The sequence below is a fragment of the Schistocerca americana genome, chromosome 3, assembly GCF_021461395.2.
Source record: "Schistocerca americana isolate TAMUIC-IGC-003095 chromosome 3, iqSchAmer2.1, whole genome shotgun sequence".
Classification (NCBI taxonomy): Eukaryota; Metazoa; Arthropoda; class Insecta; order Orthoptera; family Acrididae; genus Schistocerca; species Schistocerca americana.
Genome location: NC_060121.1, coordinates 637,302,821 through 637,325,865, shown reverse-complemented (window position 1 = coordinate 637,325,865; position 23,045 = coordinate 637,302,821). Strand labels below are relative to the sequence as shown.

General features: G+C 41.8%; 1 protein-coding gene across 1 annotated transcript in view; it reads right to left on the bottom strand.

Annotated features, from left to right (window-relative positions):
- Positions 1–20,695, bottom strand: part of LOC124605591 (methionine--tRNA ligase, mitochondrial) — a 75,228-nt gene extending 54,533 nt beyond the window's left edge. Inside the window, exons 1-3 of the mRNA XM_047137378.1 lie at positions 20,539–20,695; positions 20,185–20,462; positions 2,653–2,884 (exon numbers count right to left, since the gene is read on the bottom strand). Of these exons, the coding sequence (XP_046993334.1) occupies positions 2,653–2,884; positions 20,185–20,462; positions 20,539–20,677 (649 nt within the window). The 5' untranslated portion in view covers positions 20,678–20,695. The remainder of the gene's footprint in view (positions 1–2,652; positions 2,885–20,184; positions 20,463–20,538) is intronic.
- Between the last annotated feature and the right edge of the window lie 2,350 nt (positions 20,696–23,045).

Here is a 23,045-nt window from a genome sequence, read left to right as displayed (position 1 = left end):
TTACAAAGGCAAACCCAAGTAAATTGCCCCAATTTGATCCTCATACCACTGAAAAGATGAATGAGATTGTCTGGACACAACTCAGTATCAGATTGGGCATAAAATGGTAACTGAATCCTTCGATCACCCACCAGACTTATTTCCGGATGTAACCGAAAACTTTAGAGGAAACCTCAGTTCAGTTGTCCTTAAGTTAACCAGTCACACTGTAATCATTGTGGGAGACTTTAATCATCCAACAATTAACTGGGAAAATTACAGTTTTATTAGTAGTGGGCTTGATAAGACATCCTGTGAAACATTACTAAATGCCTTCTCTGAAAACTACCTAAGATAGATGGTTCAAAACCCAACTCCTTATGGAAATAGATTGGATATAATGGCAACAAATAGACCTGACCATTTTGAGGATGTCCACATAGTAACAGGTATCAGTGACCATGATACAGTTGTGGTAATGGGAGGGAACATCAATTTGTTGTAGAACCTCAGAACACATTCTGAGCTCAAACATAATGAGAGATCTTGAACAGACTTACCTCTTCAATGCCAACCAGCAAGGATTCTGAAAACATCTATCATGTGAAACCGAACTTGCTCATTTCTCACCTGAGATACTGAAAGCTTTGGATCAAGACAGTCAAGTAGATGCAGTATTTCTCAATTTCCAAAAAGCCTTTGACTCAGTATCACACCTATGCTTATTGTTGAAAGTATGGTCATGTGGGTACAAAGTGAAATGTGTGGCTGGATTGAGGACTTCTTGGTAAGGGGGACGCAGCATGTTACCTTGGATGGAGAAGTAACTTCAGTATGTTGGGACTCTTGTTGTTCATGTTGTATATTAATGACCTTACAGTCAATATTAATAGTAACCTCAGATTTTTTGCAGATGCAGTTATCTACAATGAATTACTGTCTGAAAGAAGATGCAGAAGTATGCATTTCAGTACTTGATAAGATTTAAAGTTTCTGCAAAGATTGGTACCTTTCTTTAAATTTTCAGAAACGTAAAATTGTGCAGTTCACAGAACGAAAAACCATAGTATCCTATGATTATAATATCAATGAGTCATTGTTGGAATCAGCCAATGCGTACTCATACTGGATGCAATAATTTGTAGAGATATGAAATGGAGCGATCACATAAGTCTCAGTCAAGGGTAAAGCAGGTGTTAGACTTCAGTTTATTGGTAGAATACTGAGGAAGTGCAATCAGTCTACAAAGGAGATTGCTTAAAACCCACTTGTGTGACTGCTGCTAGAATATTGCTCAAGTGTGTGGGACCTATAAAAAACAAGACTAACAGGTGATACTGAACTTGTATAAAGATGGGCAGCACAAATCGTCACAGGTTTGTTTGATCCATGGGAGAGTGTCACGGAGATACAGAAGGGACAGAACTGGAAGACTCTTGAAGAAAGGCAGACTATCCTGAGAAAGTCTATTAACAAAGTTTAAAGAAATGGCTTTAAATGATGACGTAGGAATATATTACAATCCTCTATGTATTGCTCACATAGGGATCATGAGGATAAGATTAGAATAATTACTGCATGCACAGGGGCATTCAAACACTCATTCTTCCCATGCTCTATATGTGAATGGAATGGGAAGAAAGCCTAATAACTGGGTCAATGGGACATGTCATCTGCCATGCACCTCAAGATGGTTTGCACATTACAGATGTAGATGTGTAGAAGCAAGTTGTGTTCAGTGGCCTGCTCATGAGTGGGGGAGCAGGTTTGTTCCTACTTGGCCATTTGCATGCACAGAGTTATTGTGGACTTCTTAGAGGCAATGAGTGGGGCCCCTAGTACAGTTGTTGTGCAGTTATTCACACTTAATTCTTATTTCAACAAAAGGAAACAAAAATTTCAAGATAAGTGGAGGACGAGATGCAATGTATTCCAATGAGACAGAAAGTCGAGGAAACAAAACATAACGAAGATTAAAATTAAACATCTCATCAATGACAAAGAGCATTAGAGATGAAACACAAACTCGGATTGGACAAGGATGGAGAAAAATTGGCTACGTACTTTTTAGAAGAACAATGGGTTTAGGTAAACCTAAATCTGGGTGGGTCAGAGAGAATTAGAATACTGCTTCTCCTCATCAAGAATTCAGTATGTTCAACACTTGCAAGGATGACAAAAGTATACAAATATTGCACCAACATCTTTATAGATTTATGTCACAACGCAGCCTCTCCTGACCGCTTAGAATGCACCAGTCACATGCCTATAGTGTGACTTCGAGGGGAGGAGGGGGAGGGGGGAGGGAGAGAGGGAGGGGGGAGGGAGAGGGGGGGAGAGAGGGGGAGAGAGAGAGAGAGAGAGAGAGAGAGAGAGAGAGAGAGAGAGAGAGAGAGAATTTTAGGGTGCTCAACAGTAAGATTATTAGTGTAACTGCTAAAAATAAAGTTCGGAGATGAATGTGGTTAAAACAGCTACAATTAAAAATACCTAAAATATGTCAATCACATTCTCCAATTTTCACCACATTTGCCTACTCTTTACACCCAGTCATGAGGACTGTAAAATTCGTAACTTGACATAGTCACCCTGGTAACATGTTGCACTCTGTGAGGTAACATACTGTGAGTATCTGTATTTGAATCACAAAATCAAACAGTTTACACATATTACCATCACGAAGCCAGTGAAGCAAATCTTGCTGAAAATTACTCAGGCGAAACATATAGTTATCTTCTACTGTAAACTCAGCAGGTTGGCCAGATTCCACAGACACTTTGCATAAGGACCCATCACGGCCAACTTCCTCCCGCAGTTGAGATGCCGCCAGAAATGTCTCATCAGACACACAGTACCAGCCATGATACTGACCTTTATATATGTATCCACCTTTCCTTAAATCATTCTGAAACAATGGAAAAATCATATAATTGTCCATAAGCAAACCACAATAGCTGTATTATATTTCTTTTCTGCCATATTATTTTAAAAACAATAAGTCAATATTACTTTGAACATAAGTTACAAGGCATCTAGACATTCACACCCTATAAACTGTCTGGACTTTGGTAAAACAGCAGTTAGGTAACAAAGATCATTATAAACCATCTACCTAAATATTCTGAATGTTTTAGTTTGATAATGCAAGATAAATTCCATATGTATAATGTGAAAGTCATTTGAATTATCAATGATTGCATCAGACAACACATCTACATACATACTCCGCAAGCCATCGTGCATTGCGTGGCAGAGGGAACCATAAACCACTACAATTTCCTGTTGCAGTAGCAAATGGACCAAGTGGAAAACGACTGTCTACAAGACTGGAGTTAAATGATGTCCATTCATTGTCTAAGTGGGGATGCTAAAAACAGCTTAACTGCTTTTTTCCAGAATAAATATTGTCCTGGCCTTCCTAATGGATTTATTAACTTTCGTAAGCACTGTTGTTATGATAACATCATGCTCACTAGTCCTTGTCTCTACAGTGACACTGTCAATAAGGTCAGGCCAGTTTGCAGCTATAAGGTCTAAAATGTTTCCATTGTGTTTGGGCTGTCTAACTAGTTGTTCAAGGCACTTTCAGGAAACGTGTTCAAAGGTACTTTCAAAGACTGTCTGTGCGTACCACCTGCAGTGAATCCACAGACTTCCTAATCTATACTCAGTTGATTACAGTCACTTCCCACTAATACTACATGATTTGGGTATTTCTGTGCGCTACTGAGTGTAGGCTTTCCATAAATGATTCTACAACTGTTAAGGGAGAATCAAGGAACTTAGGCATGCTAATCCTGTCCAGGTAACTTCAGAAACAGGCTCAAGTTTGACCTTGACAGAAACAATATTTTTGTCAACAGCAATGAATGCTTCCATTCACATGGCGTCTAATCTGTCTTTTCAATATATGTTCCATGCCTTGCTAAAAATTTCAGTTTTCTATTTCAGGTTTCAGGCAGCTCTCAATTCCAAGAATAATTTGAGCACAACTACTTTTCTGAGGGTAGTGAGTTCAGGAACTCTGTTACGAATACTCTGACAATTTACTGTTGAAATTTTGACAGTCAACTACTTTGTACGTGATCTGATTTTGCTCTCTGCTTATTGAGTGATGAGCATTCATCAGAGGACCTCAAACAACTGCCTAGCCTAAAAGAAAAAAAACAACCCACAAGCCCTCCAAAAGTACTCTGTTACCCGAGTAGTTACTTCCTTTGTGTAGTGCACCCCTGTCCATCAAGGGAGTCCTACAACCCTCCACCCCATAACAAAGATCCAGAAATCTGCAGCCATGACCATTAGAGAATAATTGGAGCCTCTGGTTGAGACACTTCAATCATCTCCAAACCAAAGGACCCTACTGGGTAAGATGTCGCAAATTGTAAGCAGTGCTTGCATCCAGTGAACAAAGCCAGCAGTCCTCACCACTTCTGCCAGGAACTGAAGATGACCTCAGAATACAAGAGATGTGCATCACTGGCGTCGACAAGAGTAAAAACTTGGTGATTACTTCACCCTCCACCCTCGATAGAGCCACCTCCACATCTCAGATGAGCCCCCCCCCCCCCCCCCCAATACTCACACCGAGTGCATTTCAGACCTGGATGCTATTCCAACACTGGAGCTCCTAAAAAAGTAGTAAACTCCTCCACCTGTGTGCCTGCTCAGACCCTGCTGAAGGAGTGGGCCACCTGTCCACTCAAAAAGTGAATGGGCAACACCACATGGCCAGCCTCCACACTGACACATCGCTTCAAGCTACATGACCGCATAACCACTACCATTCGTTCACAGTGAGTGTAGATCCCATGCTTCAGATACAAAGGAAGGTGCCTCGACAGGGCAGTAGCAAGTAGCAGCAATTGGCTTATTTAGCGTTCATATAAGTGTTGTAGTCAAGTTGAAAGTTTGGTTGAGTGTTCTTAGCGCACTTGTTTAGTTAAATCTACCAAATCATTGTGTACAGAATGAGATTTTCACTCTGCAGCGGAGTGTGTGCTGATATGAAACTTCCTGGCAGATTAAAACTGTGTGACCGACCGAGACTTGAACTCGGGACCTTTGCCTTTCGCGGGCAAGTGCTCCACCATCTGAGCTACCGAAGCACGACTCGCGCCCGGTACTCACAGCTTTACTTCTGCCAGTGCCTCGTCTCCTACCTTCAAAACTTTACAGAAGCTCTTTTGCGAACCTTGCAGAACTAGCACTCCTGAAAGAAAGGATATAGCGGAGACATGGCTTAGCCACAGCCTGGGGGATGTTTCCAGAATGAGATTTTCACTCTGCAGCGGAGTGTGCGCTGATATGAAACTTCCTGGCAGATTAGAACTGTGTGACCGACCGAGACTCGAACTCGAGACCTTTGCCTTTCGCGGGCAAGTGCTCTACCATCTGAGCTACCGAAGCACGACTCATGCCCGGTACTCACAGCTTTACTTCTGCCAGTATCTCGTCTCCTACCTTCCAAACTTTACAGAAGCTCTTCTGCGAACCTTGCAGAACTAGCACTCCTGAAAGAAAGGATATAGCGGAGACATGTAATGTTTCCAGAATGAGATTTTCACTCTGCAGCGGAGTGTGCGCTGATATGAAACTTCCTGGCAGATTAAAACTGTGTGACCGACCGAGACTCGAACTCGGGACCTTTGCCTTTTGCGGGCAAGTGCACTACCATCTGAGCTACCGAAGCACGACTCACGCCCGGTACTCACAGCTTTACTTCTGCCAGTATCTCGTCTCCTAATTTCCAAACTTTACAGAAGCTCTTCTGCGAACCTTGCAGAACTAGCACTCCTGAAAGAAAGGAGGAGACGAGATACTGGCAGAAGTAAAGCTGTGAGTACCGGGCATGAGTCGTGCTTCGGTAGCTCAGATGGTAGAGCACTTGCCCGCGAAAGGCAAAGGTCCCGAGTTCGAGTCTCGGTCGGTCACACAGTTCTAATCTGCCAGGAAGTTTCATATCAGCGCACACTCCGCTGCAGAGTGAAAATCTCATTCTGGAAACATCCCCCAGGCTGTGGCTAAGCCATGTCTCCGCTATATCCTTTCTTTCAGGAGTGCTAGTTCTGCAAGGTTCGCAGAAGAGCTTCTGTAAAGTTTGGAAGGTAGGAGACGAGATACTGGCAGAAGTAAAGCTGTGAGTACCGGGCCTGAGTCGTGCTTCGGTAGCTCAGATGGTGGAGCACTTGCCCGCGAAAGGCAAAGGTCCCGAGTTCGAGTCTCGGTCGGTCACACAGTTTTAATCTGCCAGGAAGTTTCAAATCATTGTGTAGTTTCATATTTAACAGGGACAGATTTGCATTTTACTATCCATGATGTGTAAAGTCACTTAGTTGTCTGTCAATTGTTTATTTCTTTCAAATAGTCTTTGTACGTTACTGACAGTACAGTTAGCCCTCTGCCGCCGAGCAGTGTGTCACCAATGCGCAAGTAGCAACATTACTGCATTTACTAGGCAGTCTTGTATTTTAATTGTTTGTTTGTGTGGTCTTCGGTCCTGAGACTGGTTTGATGCAGCTCTCCATGCTACTCTATCCTGTGCAAGCTTCTTTATCTCCCAGTACCTACTGCAGCCTACATCCTTCTGAATCTGCTTAGTGTATTCGTCTCTTGGTCTCCCTCTACGATTTTTACCCTCCACGCTGCCCTCCAGAACTAAATTGGTGATCCCTTGATGTCTCAGAACATGTCCTACCAACCGATCCCTTCTTCTAGTCAAGTTGTGCCACAAACTCCACTTCTCCCCAATTCTATTCAATACCTACTCATTAGTTATGTGATCTACCCATGTAATCTTCAGCATTCTTCTGTAGCACGACATTTCGAAAACTTCTATTCTCTTCTTGTCTAAACTATTTATTGTCCACGTCTCACTTCTATACATGGCTACACTGCATACAAATACTTCCAGAAAAGACTTCCTGACACTTAAATCTATACTCGATGTTAACAAATTTCTCTTCTTCAGAAACGCTTTCCTTGCCATTGCCAGTCTACATTTTATATCCTCTCTACTTCGACCATCATCAGTTATTTTGGTCCCCAAATAGCAAAACTCATTCACTACTTTAAATGTCTCATTTCCTAATCTAATTCCCTGAGCATCGCCCGACTTCATTCATCTACATTCCATTATCCTCGTTTTGCTTTTGTTGATGTACCATCCTATACCCTCCTTTCAAGACACTGTCCATTCCGTTCAACTGCTCTTCCAAGTCCTTTTGCTGTCTGTGACAGAATTACAATGTCATTGGCGAACCTTAAAGTTTTTATTTGTTCTCCATGGATTTTAATACCTACTCCGAACTTTTCTTTTGTTTCCTTTACTGCTTGCTCAGTATACAGATTGAATAGCATCTGGAAGATGCTACAACCCTGTCTCACTCCCTTCCCAACCACTGCTTCCCTTTCATGCTCCTTGACTCTTATAACTGCCATCTGGTTTCTGTACAAATTGTAAATAGCCTTTCGCTACCTGTATTTTACCCCTGCCACCTCCAGAATTTGAAAGAGAGTATTCCAGTCAACATTGTCAAAAGCTTTCTCTAAGTCTACAAATGCTAGAAATGTAGGTCTATCTTTCCTTAATCTTTCTTCTAGGATAAGTCGTAGGGTCAGTATTGCCTCACGTGATCCAATATTTCTACGGAATCCAAACTGATCTTCCCCGAGGGCGGCTTCTACCAGTGTTTCCATTCATCTGTAAAGAATTCGCGTCAGTATTTTGCAGCTGTGACTTATTAAACTGATAGTTCGGTAATTTTCACATCTGTCAACACCTGCATTCTTTGGGATTGGAATTATTATATTCTTCTTGAAGTCTGAGGAAATTTCACCTGTCTCATACATCTTGCTCAACAGATGGTAGAGTTTTGTCACAACTGGCTCTCCCAAGGTTGTCAGTAGTTCTAATGGAATGTTGTCTATTCCCGGGGCCTTGTTTCGACTTAGGTCTTTCAGTGCTCTGTCAAACTCTTCACGCAGTATCGGATCTCCCATTTCATCTTCATCTACCTCCTCTTCCATTTCCATAATATTGTCCTCAAGTACATCGCCCTTGTATAGACCCTCTATATACTCCTTCCACCTTTCTGCTTTCCCTTCTTTGCTTAGAACTGTGTTTCCATCTGAGCTCTTGATATTCTTACAAGTGGTTCTCTTTTCTCCAAAGGTCTCTTTAATTTTCCTGTAGGCAGTATCTATCCTACCCCTAGTGAGATAAGCCTCTACATGCTTATATTTGTCCTCTAGCCATCCCTGCTTAGCCATTTTGCACTTCCTGTCGATCTCATTTTTGAGATGTTTGTATTCCTTTTTGCCTGCTTCACTTACTGCATTTTTGTATTTTCTCCTTTCATCAATTAAATTCAGTATCTCTTCTGTTACCCAAGGATTTCTACTAGCCCTTGTCTTTTTACCTACTTCATCCTCTGCTGCCTTCACTATTTCATTCCTCAAAGCTACCCATTCTTCTTCTACTGTATTTCTTTCCCCCATTCCTGTCAATTGTTCCCTTATGCTCTCCCTGAAACTCTGTACAACCTCTGGTTCTTTCAGTTTATCCTTTAATTCCCACCTTTTTGCAGTTTCTTCAGTTTTAATCTACAGTTCATAACCAATAGATTGTGGTCAGAATCCACATCTGCCCCTGGAAATGTCTTACAATTTAAAACCTGGTTCCTAAATCTCTGTCTTACGATTATGTAATCTATCTGATACCTTCTAGTATCTCCAGGATTCTTCCATGTATACGACCTTCTTTTATGATTCTTGAACCAAGTGTTAGCTATGATTGAGTTGAGCTCTGTGCAAAATTCTACCAGATGGCTTCCTCTTTCATTTCTCTCCTCCAATCCATATTCACCCACTGTGTTTCCTTCTCTCCCTTTTCCTACTCTCGAATTCCACTCACCCATGACTATTAAATTTCCGTCTCCCTTCACTACCTGAATAAATTCTTTTATCTCATCATACAATTCATCAATTTCTTCATCATCTGCAGAGCTAGTTGGCATATAAACTTGTACTACTGTAGTAGGGTTGGGTTGTTTTGGGGAAGGAGACCAGACAGCGAGGTCATCGGTCTCATCGGATTAGGGAAGGATGGGGAAGGAAGACGGCCATGCCCTTTCAGAGGAACCATCCCGGCATTTGCCTGGACTGATTTAGGGAAATCACGGAAAACCTAAATCAGGATGGCCGGACGCGGGATTGAACCATCGTCCTCCCGAAAGCGAGTCCAGTGTCTAACCATTGCGCCACCTCGCTCAGTACTGTAGTAGGCGTGGGCTTCGTGTCTATCTTGGCCACAATAGTGCGTTCACTATGCTGTTTGTAGTAGCTTACCCGCACTCCTATTTTTTTATTCATTATTAAACCTACTGCTGCATTACCCCTATTTGATTTTGTATTTATAACTCTGTATTCACCTGCCCAAAAGTCTTGTTCCTCCTGCCACCGAACTTCACTAAGTCCCACTATATCTAACTTTAACCTACCAATTTCCCTTTTTAAATTTTCTAACCTACCTGCCCAATTAAGGGATCTGACATTCCACGCTCCGATCCATAGAACGCCAGTTTTCTTTCTCCTGATAACGACGTCCCCTTGAGTAGTCCCCGCCCGGAGATCCAAATGGGGGACTATTTCACCTCCGGAATATTTTACCCAAGAGGACACCATCATCATCATTTAAACATACAGTAAAGCTGCATGCCCTCGGGAAAAATTACGGCTGTATTTTCCCCTTGGTTTCAGCCGTATTTTAATAACCATTTAAATTTTGTGTCGAATTGTTTGTGCTCTCTGTAGATTAGTTCAGACGTTCTTTCCACAAAAGTATTTAGCATGGATAGGGACTGCGACTGCTGTGTTCGGATGCGGTCTGAGTTGGCATCCCTTCGCTCCCAGCTTCAGGCAGTGTTGGCTTCAGTCACACAGCTTGAGGCTGTTGCCAATGGGCGAAAGACATTCCGGAGGGCTGAACAGAAAGGTCTCTCCAGTTTGTCTGACAAACCAGTTTCAGACTGTCTCCGGCTGATACTGATCTTCGGCCAGACATGGCTGCTTGTCCTGTTCCAGATGTTACCACTCAGTCTGCAAGATCCGGGCGGTCGCAGAGGGTGGGCTTACTGGTAGTTGGGAGCTCCAACATCAGGTGCGTAATAGGACCCCTTAGGGATATGGCTGCAAGGAAGGGGAAGAAAACCAATGTGCACTCCATGTGCATACCAGGGGGAGTCATTCCAGACGTGGAAAGGGTCCTTCCGGAGGCCATGAAGGGTACAGGGTGCACCCATACGCAGGTGGTCGCTCATGTCAGCACCAACGATGCATGTCGCTGTGGATCGGAGGAAATCCTCTCTGGCTTCCGGCACCTATCGGATTTGGTGATGACTGCCAGTCTTGCTAGCGGGATGAAAGCAGAGCTCACCATCTGCAGCATCGTCGACAGGACTGACTGCGGACCTTTGGTACAGAGCCGAGTGGAGGGTCTGAATCAGAGGCTGAGATGGTTCTGCGACCGTGTGGGCTGCAGATTCCTCGACTTCCGCCATGGGGTGGTGAGGTTTCGGGCTCCGATGGGTAGGTCAGGAGTCTACTACACACAGCAGGCGGCCACACGGGTAGCAGGGGTTGTGTGGCGTGGACTGGGCAGTTTTTTTTAGGTTAGATGGCCTCGGGCAAGTACAGAAAGGGCAACAGCCTCAAAGGGTGTGGGGCAAAGTCAGGACATGTGGGGACCAAGCAGCAATTGGTATTGTAATTGTAAACTGTCAAATCTGCGTTGGTAAAGTACCAGAACTTCAAGCACTGATAGAAAGCACCGAAGATGAAATCGTTATAGGTACGGAAAGCTGGCTGAAGCCAGAGATAAATTCTGCCGAAATTTTCACAAAGGCATAGACGGTGTTTAGAAAGGATAGATTGCAAGCAACCAATGGTGGCGTGCTTGTCGCTGTTAGTAGTAGTTTATCCTGTAGTGAAATAGAAGTGGATAGTTCCCGTGAATTATTATGGGTGGAGGTTATACTCAACAACCGAGCTAGGTTAATAATTGGCTCCTTTTACCGACCTCCTGACTCAGCAGCATTAGTGGCAGAACAACTGAGAGAAAATCTGGAATACATTTCACATAAATTTCCTCAGCATGTTATAGTCTTAGGTGGAGATTTCAATTTACCAGATATAGACTGGGACACTCAGATTTTTAGGATGGGTGGTAGGGACAGAGCATCGAGTGGCATTATACTGAGTGCACTATCCGAAAATTACCTCGAGCAATTAAACAGAGAACCGACTCGTGGAGATAACATCTTAGATCTACTGATAACAAACAGAGCCGAACTTTTCGACTCTGTAAGCGCAGACCAGGGAATCAGTGATCATAAGGCCGTTGCAGCACCCCTGAATATGGAAGTAAATAGGAATATAAAAAAAGGGAGGAAGGTTTATCTGTTTAGCAAGATTAATAGGAGGCAGATTTCAGACTACATAACAGATCAAAACAAAAATTTCTGTTCCAATACTGACAATGTTGAGTGTTTATGAAAAGTTCAAGGCAATCGCAAAATGCATTTTAGACAGGTACGGGCTGAGTAAAACTGTGAGGGATGGGAAAAACCCACCGTGGTTCAACAACAAAGTTAGGAAACTACTGCGAAAGCAAAGAGAGCTTCACTGCAAATTTAAACACAGCCAAAACCTCTCAGACAAACAGAAGCCAAACGATGTCAAAGTTAGCGTAAGGAGGGCTATGCGTGAGCATTCAGTGAATTCGAAAGTAAAATTCTATGCACCGACTTGACAGAAAATCCTAGGAAGTCCTGGTCTTATGTTAAATCAGTAAGTGGATCGAAACAGCATATCCAGACACTCTGGGATGATAATGGCACTGAAACAGAGCCGAAATACTAAACACCTTTTTCCAAAGCTGATTCACAGAGGAAGACCGCACTGCAGTTCCTTCTCTAAATCCTCGCACGAACAAAAAAATGGCTGACATCGAAATAAGTGTCCAAGGCATAGAAAAGCAAATGAAATCACTCAACAGAGGAAAGTCCACTGGACCTGACGGGATACCAATTCGATTCTACACATACACAGATTACGCGAAAGAACTTGCCCCCCTTCTAACAGCCGTGTACCCCGAGTCTCTAGAGGAACGGAAGGTTCCAAATTATTGGAAAATGGCACAGGTAGTTCCAGTTTTCAAGAAGCGTCATCGAGAAGATGCGCAAAACTATAGGCCTATATCTCTGACATCGATCTGTTGAATTTTAGAACATGTTTTTTGCCAGCATGTCATGTCATTTCTGGAGACCCAGAATCTACTCTGTAGGAATCAACATGGATTCCGGAAACAGCGGTCATTTGAGACCCAACTCGCTTTATTTGTTCATGAGACACAGAAAATATTAGATACAGGCTCCCAGGTAGATGCCATTTTCCTTGACTTCCGGAAGGCGTTCGATACAGTTCCGCACTGTCGCCTGATAAACAAAGTAAGACCCTACGGAATATCAGACCAGCTGTATGGCTGGATTGAAGAATTTTTAGCAAACAGAACACAGCATGTTGTTCTCAATGGAGAGACGTCTACAGACGTTAAAGTAACCTCTGGCGTATCACAGGGGAGTGTTATGGGACCATCGCTTTTCACAATATATATAAATGACCTCATAGATAGTGTTGGGAGTTCCATGCAGCTTTTAGCGGATGATGCTGTAGTATACAGAGAAGTTGCAGCATTAGAAAATTGCAGCGAAATGCAGGAAGATCTGCAGCGGACAGGCATTTGGTGCAGGGAGTGGCAACTGACCCTTAACATATACAAATGTAATGTATTGGGAGCACATAGAAATAAGGATCCTTTATTGTATTATTCTATGATATCAGAACAAACACTGGTAGCAGTTACTTCTGTAAAATATCTGGGAGTATGCATACGGAACAATTTGAAGTGGAATGATCATATAAAATTAATTGTTGGTAAGGCGGGTGCCAGATTGAGATTCATTGGAAGAGTCCTCAGAAAATGTAGTCCATCAACAAAGGAGGTGGCTTACAAAACACTCGTTCGACCTATACTTGAGTATTGCTCATCAGTGTGGGATCCGTACCAGGTCGGGTTGACGAAGGAGATAGAGAAGATCCAAAGAAGAGCGGCACGTTTCGTCACAGGGTTATTTGGTAAGCGTGATAGCGTTACAGAGATGTTTAGCAAACTCAAGTGGCAGACTCTGCAAGAGAGGCACTCTGCATCGCGGTGTAGCTTGTTGTCCAGGTTTCGAGAGAGTGCGTTTCTGGATGAGGTATCGAATATATTGCTTCCCCCTACTTATACTTCCCAACGAGATTACGAATGTAAAATTAGAGAGATTTGAGCACACACGGAGGCTTTACGGCAGTCGTTCTTCCACGAACCATAAGCGACTGAAACAGGACAGGAAGGTAATGACAGTGACACATAAAGTGCCGTCCGCCACACACCGTTGGGTGGCTTGCAGAGTATAAATGTAGATGTAGACAGCAGAGTCCATGGGTGAAACAAGCAACACCTGAGGTGCCCCACATGATGCATCAGTTCCTCTGCTGCACCACAACTCAAGGCAGCAGCCTAGAGATCGCTGACTGTGACCATAAGCATCTTCACATCTTCAGCTGTTTTCAAACTGCAGCCAGCTGCTCCTGCATCCACACACAAGATGCACTAACCCTAACCATTTTACTACTACTAACTAGAGAATTAAACTATGGAAACAAACAGAGAAGCTAAATATGCAACTTGCTAGTCTACTGGTGCTTCACGGTGTCATGCTGTTAATGGGACACACAATGGGCCTAAACAAATTTTCAGCCATTTATTTTGATGTTATATGTAGTGTAGTATGGAATGCTTGCTGCTATGAAGTCTTACTCTCGCCCTAGTTCCAACGTGCTGAGAGAAATACACAACTGATGTATCTGGTTATAATTGTTAAGGGATCTTTTCTTATTGCTGTTTCACAGCAGATTCCGTGAAGTTACACTTTCCAAACTCGTAAGGAATTTGATACTTTGATATATGAATAACCAGCTTCTGTCATAACAGTGGCTCATCAGTCCATGGAGTGTGATAAAATTAATCCCAAGACATTGCAGTGCCACTATTTAAAGGTACACTGCTCTTTGCAATGTGTATATGTGAGCATGACTTGTTTGTCTGTAGTATAATGGGCTAGTTGTAATCAAAACAATCTCAAACACACGTGACATATCAAGACATTCTAACTGGTTGTCTAATTGTTGTGACTAGTGTAGCACAATCTGAAGTAAAATTTCTTAATTTTTTTCATGTGATATAGAAGGATTGAAGTATCAATGAGAATAGTGCATCGAACAATGTAGTACTTTCTATACGTAGCTTCCAATATGGAAGCACGACATAGCATAGTTTAATGGTTTATTGGGACTGGGGGAGTGGCCATTAAGCTTTTCATAAAATGTGTGTGTTTTCCATTGACAGGAACAGTTAGTTCATCAACAGATTAGCCATAGGTACTGCATTCCTGCAGACAGCTCCAATATCCACAGCATAGATGACAGGTTGTACTTCCTATGATTTGCTTGTTTTGTGGGCATTTAGTATGTCAGCTGCATGCAGACAATTATTCTCAGCCCGGTACATAGTTTTAATCTGCCAGGAAGTTTCATATTGGCGCACACTTCACTGCAGAATGAAAAATTCATTCTGGAATTTCACTTTGCTAAAATTTATCTCATTGTATGGTGTCCAGTGTTCTCACGATATGGCAATTTTAATTTATTTTAACTTTGTGGTCAGTTGCTGGTTTTCTGTGTTTGCAGTGAGGGAAGTCTTGGACAATACCTATCTGTGAATCAAGTATACTTAATTCTGCATGTTTTCATATTTTTGAATGTTTGTGTATTACATTTTCTGAGGTAGAAATCAGAAACTAGCCCACCACTTGTTACATGAGCTTAGAAAGCTACCTAAACACCAGTCAGGCTGACCAGTGGTCCGAACCAAGACACATTAATCCACCACATGGATCTGACCTGGGTCTACCTCACCTCCCTGTCTTGCTAGCCTGGATCTGCCTGACTCTGATGCATTAATCTCACAGCAGAAGCAATCAATCATTTTCGTGGTCTTAATCATTACTATTGACTGTGCTCTGTTATTGCCCATCACCACCATTACTTTCAGTCTAATATTAGCTTTACATTTAGTAGCTATCAGTTCAGTGTTTTGTAAAGAGTCCATTTGCTTAACAATGAACTCGGTGTTTGGATCCATAGGCCAAAATGCTCAGTTCTATGGGAATTTTTCACATAAACTGACAAAAGCTGTTGTGGTCTGCACAATCTGTCAAAAGGAAATACATTCCCACAGTTAATCCAGTAATCTAATGGAAACATCATCTGTTCACAAATATTGCATCTGTCGCTTATTTGTAAAGAATGTACATTTTTATATACTACTTTTTTACCTCTCCTTGAAATATAATCAGTTTTTTACCTCTAAGACAAATTGGGCAACAAACTGCCTGTTGGCTTCTATGCCAGGTTCTTTAACTGAACTTTGTTTGACGATTTTTCTGATGTTTAGCCAGCATTGTCAGAGCTGGTGGTGGCCTGGAGTCAAATTTGTGGCCACATCCAAGGGCATTCCTGTGGCCATTGCTGGTGCGATTCTACACTTGCTACCTGCAACGATTATTAACTGCAGTGTAGGAATACAGGATTTGTTCATCTTGAGGCTTTTTTCTTCCTTGTTGAAGCTATTCTCATGTTCCCATATTTCTATAGATTCTGTAAACAAGCAGCGGTGATAGCTCCTATCTACAGCAAGAACTTCCTTGTCAGTAAGTTTCACTACGTGGTCTTTCCCACACAGTGTGTGCTCCGCCACAGCCAATTTCTCGACTGGCCCCAACCTAAAATGCCACTTATGTTCAGTGATCCTTGAGTTGATTGATCATCCAGTCATTCCGACATAGACTTTTCCGTGTGTACGTGGCATGCTGTATAGTCCCGACATTGCAAGTGGGTCCCTTTACTCCTTTGCCGATGTGAACCACTCTTTGATCTTCTTTGTCAATTTGTGTGCTATATGGCCCATTCTGTCCATCACTCTGGCAATGTATGGCAGAAAGGCCATACCCAACATTTCTTTTTCTGATGTGTCACTTCGTTGAATGTTTGACTCTGTGACACTTCTTATGCAATTGGTGGAGTACCCACTGCTCCTCATGGCCTTTCCACCAAACATTCACAGAGTGATGGACAGAATCAGCCATGTATTGTGCAAATACAGCATAAAGACTATTTATAAACTGACAAAGAAGATCAAACAGTATCTCATATTGGCAAAGGAGAAAAGGGACCCACTTGTGATGTCAGAAATATGTAACATACCATGTACAGGGTGACACAGAATAAGGTGAATGTTTGAAATGAGTAGTGGCAGCCATGGGCAGGTGGCTGCACTGCAGGTTCGTGACAATTAGCGAGTAAATATCCGCCATTTCAGTAATCATGCATCAGTGGAAAGGACAACAGCATGCGTTTGCCATAAAAATGGCTTATGAAAACAATGATAGTTTGGTAGCAGCGCAGAGGGAGTTTCGACATTTTTAGAATTTAGGACGTAATGATGCCCTTCCGTCAAAACACGTGATAAAATGTTGGATTAATAACTTTGAAGAGACTGGACCTGCCCTTAAGAAGAAACCAACAAGATGACCAAGAAGTGTGTTTTCTCCAGTGAACTTTGATGTTGTACATAAGTCTGTCTTAGGGAGCCCACAGCAATCAATTTGTAAAAAAGCAGCAGTGGTTGGAATGTCCCGGGAGTATGTTTGCAGAATTCTTCATCTTGATTTAAAATTTCATCCGTACAAACCACAGATGGTGCAACAACTGAAGAACAACAATTACCGGTTACGATCAGGATTGTGTCAACAAATGATAACAAAAATAAACAATGACGACGAATTTCTAAACAAGCTGTGGATGTCAGATGGGGCACATTTTCATCTTACAGATTATGTGAATAAACAGAACTACCGTTACTGGGCAAACACAAATCCTAATGACGTTCATGAGAGCCCTTTACACGCTAATAAAGTGAAAGTATGGTGTGGTGTTTCATCACATGGGATTATCAGATCGTATTCTTTCACAAATGGACAGGGAAACACAATAACTGCCAATGCCAATCGTTATGTGGAAATATTACGAACTTTTGTTATACCTGCATTGAACAACTTTCCAAATGTCCAAGAAGCTTGCTTTCAAGAGGACGGAGTAACATCGCACATTGTATGGCAATTAGGGGCATGTGTGCGAGAACTGTTAGGCAACTGTGTCATCCCACGATTTGGTAACATTCTTTGGCCCCCTAGATTGCCAGATCTATCCGTTTGCGATTTTTTTCTTCTGGGGTTACCTCAAGAGCAAAGTCTACACGACTCATCCAAGAACCTTGGATAAGTTAAAACAGAGAATTTGGGATGCAATTCACAATATCCCAGCTGAGATGTCACAGGGGTCAATGAGGAATCTCAACAGCAAATTTCATGAATGTATTCGTTCAGGAGAATGCCATCTAAAGGAAGTAAAAAAGGAATTAAAAATGATAAATGCCATCACTGTTTCATAAATGGCAAAGTTGTAAGATTTCAATTACTGTCAATGCAATTTCTTTCCTTCATCATTTCTAGTTTTATTGGATTGTGGAAATGTTCCAGTTTTTCTGTCATCCTATACATGCGAGAAAGTCTATGTTGAAATGACTGGACCATCAATCACTGAACATAGGTGGCACTGTACGTTGTGGCAGGTGGAGGAATCTGCCATAGAGAGCACATGCTGTGTGGGAGCGCACATAGTAAAACTCGCCAACAAGGAAGTTCTTGCTATAGATAAGAGCTAGCAAACCCACTTGTTCGGAGAAGCTATAGAAATACACATACACGAGAATAGCTTCAACAAGAAAGAAGAAACTTTAAATGTGAATGAATCCTGGCTTCCCATGCTGCAACAAACTGTTGCAGGTAGCAAGGGGAGGGCCACTTTGGAAATAACCATACAAAAGCCCTTGACACGCCAGGTGCACACAATCTGCAGCCACAAGCTCGACTGTAGTCCACCACCAGCAGTGGATGGTAAAGTTTTAACAATGTCAACCACTCGTTTTGGCAAAACATAAAAAAAGCCTTCCAAAAGACTGACTGAAAACATTCATGTAGCTGAAGTAACCATGAAAGACTTGTGTCAGTAGGTTGTCTCACATCAAGTGAAACTACTCACACCTGGCGAATGAGTGTGAAGCATTCATATCTGACATGGCTGCAGCGACTAGTTACATTCAACTGAAAATAAGACTGACTGAGCAAAGACAGAAATGGTTCCTGAAATTAGTCAGTCATTAGTACTGCTAGCCTGCAATGAGACAGGCAGTTGATTTGCGACATCTTTTGCTATTTTTTGATGCTGGTATTTTAAACAGCGTTCCCGAGTCTCACGACAATGAGAAGGTTGACTTTGGGGAATGAGGGAAAAACACTTGAGTTTTTTATGTTCCAAATTCCTCACTTCTTTTTCAGAACTTATAATCAAATGGCCACTTCTACAGACAGGTCTAATGCAAACTAGTGGAATGGGACTCAATGCAATAAAACTCAACACAAGTTTTCTCTGCTGCTGATAGTCACAGAAATTTTTCTTAGAAGTATTTGGTTTGGGAACGTATCAAGTGATGATAAGTTTCTGATTACCATTATTTGTACCAATGTACTACATTAAGCTCGTGGTCTTGAGGTAGCGTTCTCGCTTCCCGCGCATGGGGTCCCGGGTTCGATTTCCGGTAGGGTCAGGGATTTTCCCTGCCTGAAGATGACTGGGTGGTGTTGTGTCATCGTCATCATCATCATTCATCCTCATTACGATGCAGGAGGCCCATGGCAAACCACCTCCGCTAGGACCTTGCCTAGTAGGCAGTGCGGGTTTCCCACATATCGTCCCCTGCGCTCCTCGGAGTATGGGACCACCTCACCACTATCATCACTAGATTAAATCTGAAACCTCTCTGCAGTCTCAATGGCTGTTGGCATATGACAATATTCATATTAATATGATCAATAATGGAAGGTAACCTGATGTTCAATAATAATTTCAGTTGTACCTTAATGTGCCATTTGAAAGGAACAGACCAACCATAGTTTGCACATTCTACTTTAAGTTAAGTTTATAGCAATTTAATCACATAAATATAATGTCACATTGCACATGCGCCACATCATTACCATTATGCAGATTGATATTTTGTGTGAAGTCTGGGGAGGCTACAGTAACCCATTTGCAGTCAATTACTGACTAGGACTAAAGGTGATAACTAGAATAAAATGACACAGTGACTGGCAGATTATGGTGGCTTATGATTTGCTCCAAATATTCTTCAAACTGTTTAAATAAATGTAATGTCAATTCAACCACAAAGGATGAACAGTTCCACAGTAAAATGACAGAAGTGGCTGCACACCAACTTTATAACAGTTGTTGCATAACAGTATCTGTGAATTATACTAACTCTGGTGCAGCTTACAAGCAGTCAGAAAATGAAGTGTGCTTACTTAGAATGAAAAATCTTAATCAGATACTTTTGATGGCTGTGCCACACACAAAAACCATAGAAGTACGCCCTGTCACAGAGCAAAACTGCTTTCAATTACACTTATAGGCAATCTTAAACTATTACAAACAATACATTCACTGTGAACAGCGAGTTGGCAATAGCATCCTGGCCTACAATATCTTGTTATGCAAACTACCACGACACAGACCAAACAAACGTTTACAAGGGGCAGTCGGCATAAGAAAATGGTTCAAATGGCTCTGAGCACTACGGGACTTAACATCTAAGGTCATCAGTCCCCTAGACTTAGAACTACTTAAACCTAACTAACCTAAGGACATCACACACATCCATGCCCGAGGCAGGATTCGAACCTGCGACCGTAGCAGCAGTGCGGTTCCGGACTGATGCGCCTAGAACCGCTTGGCCACACCGGCCGGCTCGGCATAAGAACGAGAGTTCAACTGACAAAGGCATTTCTTATATTATTGCCATGTGAAAGCAACCATATGCAGATACTATTACTAGCATCTTAGGAATTAACAGTTTTGCACACGCACCCAGAAATGTTCAACCGCTGCTTTATGTCTTTCATCTGTTGTTCTTACGTAATCGGTAAAACCAACATCGAACTGATGAAATGTAGCTTTATATTTATTCGATATATAAGTGCAGTAAGTCGGCACATCCATTTTGGCAGAAGCGGCAGCTTGCTGTACTTTCGTGCCATGCTCGTCAGTGCCCGTGCTGAAAATGCACTTTGTGCCATACACCAACCGCTGAAATCTTTGAAGTGCGTCCGCTATGACGGCAGTGTACAAATGTCCGAGGTGAGGTGCTGTAACAAGACACATACCAGCTACTCTGCTTCAAACAGGTGTAACCACACCGACATGTACGTACTCATCACTTACAAGCATTTACATAGAATATCGGTGTTGTTATAAAATAGCAATCTTTGTTGTTTTTTGTTGATAACGAAAGATTCCTATACCCTTTGGGACAATTACTGAATTTACACCACCTGACATTCACCATCGTACCGCACCACATATAAACAAACACAATGTAGCAATATCGATTGTGCACAACGGCTAGCAAGTAGCGAGCGGTCGACGACAGACTATGGTATCTTGTCAAACACAGATATTCTGAAAAGTGTGTGGTGCAGAGAACTTTAGATCAATTCAGATTGGGCGTCACGTCACGTCACCTTCCGTCAAAATATTACAAGCTGGCTTCATACTTGCAACAAAAGTCTCTGCACGCCTAAATGGCTCAAACGTCATTGTTGGTTGGTTGTTTTGGGGAAGAAGACCAGACAGCGAGGTCATCGGTCTCATCGGATTAGGGAAGGACGGGGAAGGAAGTCGGCCGTGCCCTTTGAAAGGAACCATCCCGGCATTGGCCTGGAGCGATTTAGGGAAATCACGGAAAACCTAAATCAGGATGGCCGGACGCGGGATTGAACCGTCGTCCTCCCGAATGCGAGTCCAGTGTCTAACCACTGCGCCACCTCGCTCGGTTTAAATGTCATTGCTCTCGATATTCCACTCAGGTATGACTTGCCTCAATTCTCGTGTGTTAACAGGGCAGTAGCATATACAAACAGTCAATATGCAGAAATTTGCAAATGTTACGCAAATGTACAAATGGTTAACGTGCAAAATTTTAGTAGAGAACCTTACACCACTCACGGCCTTCACCTCAATCGGCGCGGAAAAAGTCACTTAGCGTCCATTATTTGTGAAATCTTCGTAAATGCTAGGAACAATGTAGACTCAAAACACCCACATTTGAAGAATGAGTCATCCACAACACAAGAAGACTGCAGAAATGGGTATAGACAGACGACATTGGACAAATGGTTGCTGAAAACACCAGGTAAAGCTGATTCTTCCCAGTCTCCCAGTACGTGGAAACAGACCAACTTGTATAAATGGATAGGTAAAAATACCAAACCCACTCTGTCAACTCATATTTCTTTTTCAGGGATAAATGTGTAAGTGGTTCTGGAAATAAAAATTTGACTATTTACCATCAAAACATCTGTAGGATGAGTAACACGATTAATGAACTCTCAATTAATATCCAGGGGCCACAAGGTATAGATTGTGCCCACATTCTGTTTTTTACTGAGCACCATATTATGTCAACTATGAAAAAACTTGCTATAGATAATTCCTGCTTAGCAACATCTTATTGTAGAAAATTTACAGAAAAAGGTGAAGTAGTGATCTATGCCAGAAACAGCATCACGTGTAGTGTAATTAATATGCTGAATTTTTGTATAGATCAACAGATTGAAGTGTGTGCCATAGAGCTGGCTTTGAATAATTCTTATATAGCAGTAGTAGCTTTATACAGGGCACTTTCAGCTAACTTTGGCCTTTTTTTAAAAACAGTTAGATACACTCTTAACAGTACATATTTAAACTCAGTAGAGGCGTCATAGTTGTTGGAGACTTCAATGCAAATTTCCTAACAAACTCCAGAGACAGAATAGATCTTGAGAACTTGATGTCCTCATATAATCTGGCTTCTGTTGGGAATTTTCGCACCAGAATAACTTCACGAACAAAATCATTAATTGATAATATATTTATTGACATAAGCAAGATTGATGATATAGCTGTCAGGCAAGTCCTGAATGGTCTCTCTGACCATGATGGACAAAGACTCGCCATTAACAATTCAAGTATTTGTGAGATTAATAGTGGTCCCAACTGGAAAATCACTAGGAAATCTACTGATGAAACTATTGAGATCTTTAAACCACGTTTCCAAAACGTAGACTAGGTTCCAGTATATAATGTAGAAAATGTCAATTCCAAATACAACCTTTTCAGTAATGAAGTGGCTCTAATATTTGAAAGTACCTTCCCAAAAAGAATACATAAAACCCATACTAAAAAATCCACCAACAAGCCTTCGATTAGCACTGGAATTAGGATTTCTTGCAAGAGAAAGAGAGAGTTGTACATTGCCTCAAAAAATCAGATGATCCTAACATTTTAAATAACTATAAAAATACTGTAAAATATTGAACAAAGTCATTCAGAAATCAAAAAGTATGTATCTGTGCTCATAAATTAATAACTCCACTAATAAAATCAAAACTATATGGGAAGTGATACGAAAAGAAACTGGTGCAAATTACCCCAACAAGATCCAAAATAGTGCTCGTAACAATGAAGGTAAGCTAGTTCAAAATCAAGATACTGTAGCTAAAATCTTAAATGAGCACTTTTTAACTGTTGCTGAGAAAACAGCATGCAAAGGCTCTTCAGAAAAGGCAAAAAAAACTCTGAAAGAACTTTTAACTAACTCTATAGACATGATAGGTATGACCCTCATAACTGTGCAAGAAGTAAGAAAAACCAAAGTGTCTCTAAAAAGGAAAAATTCATCGGGTGTAGAC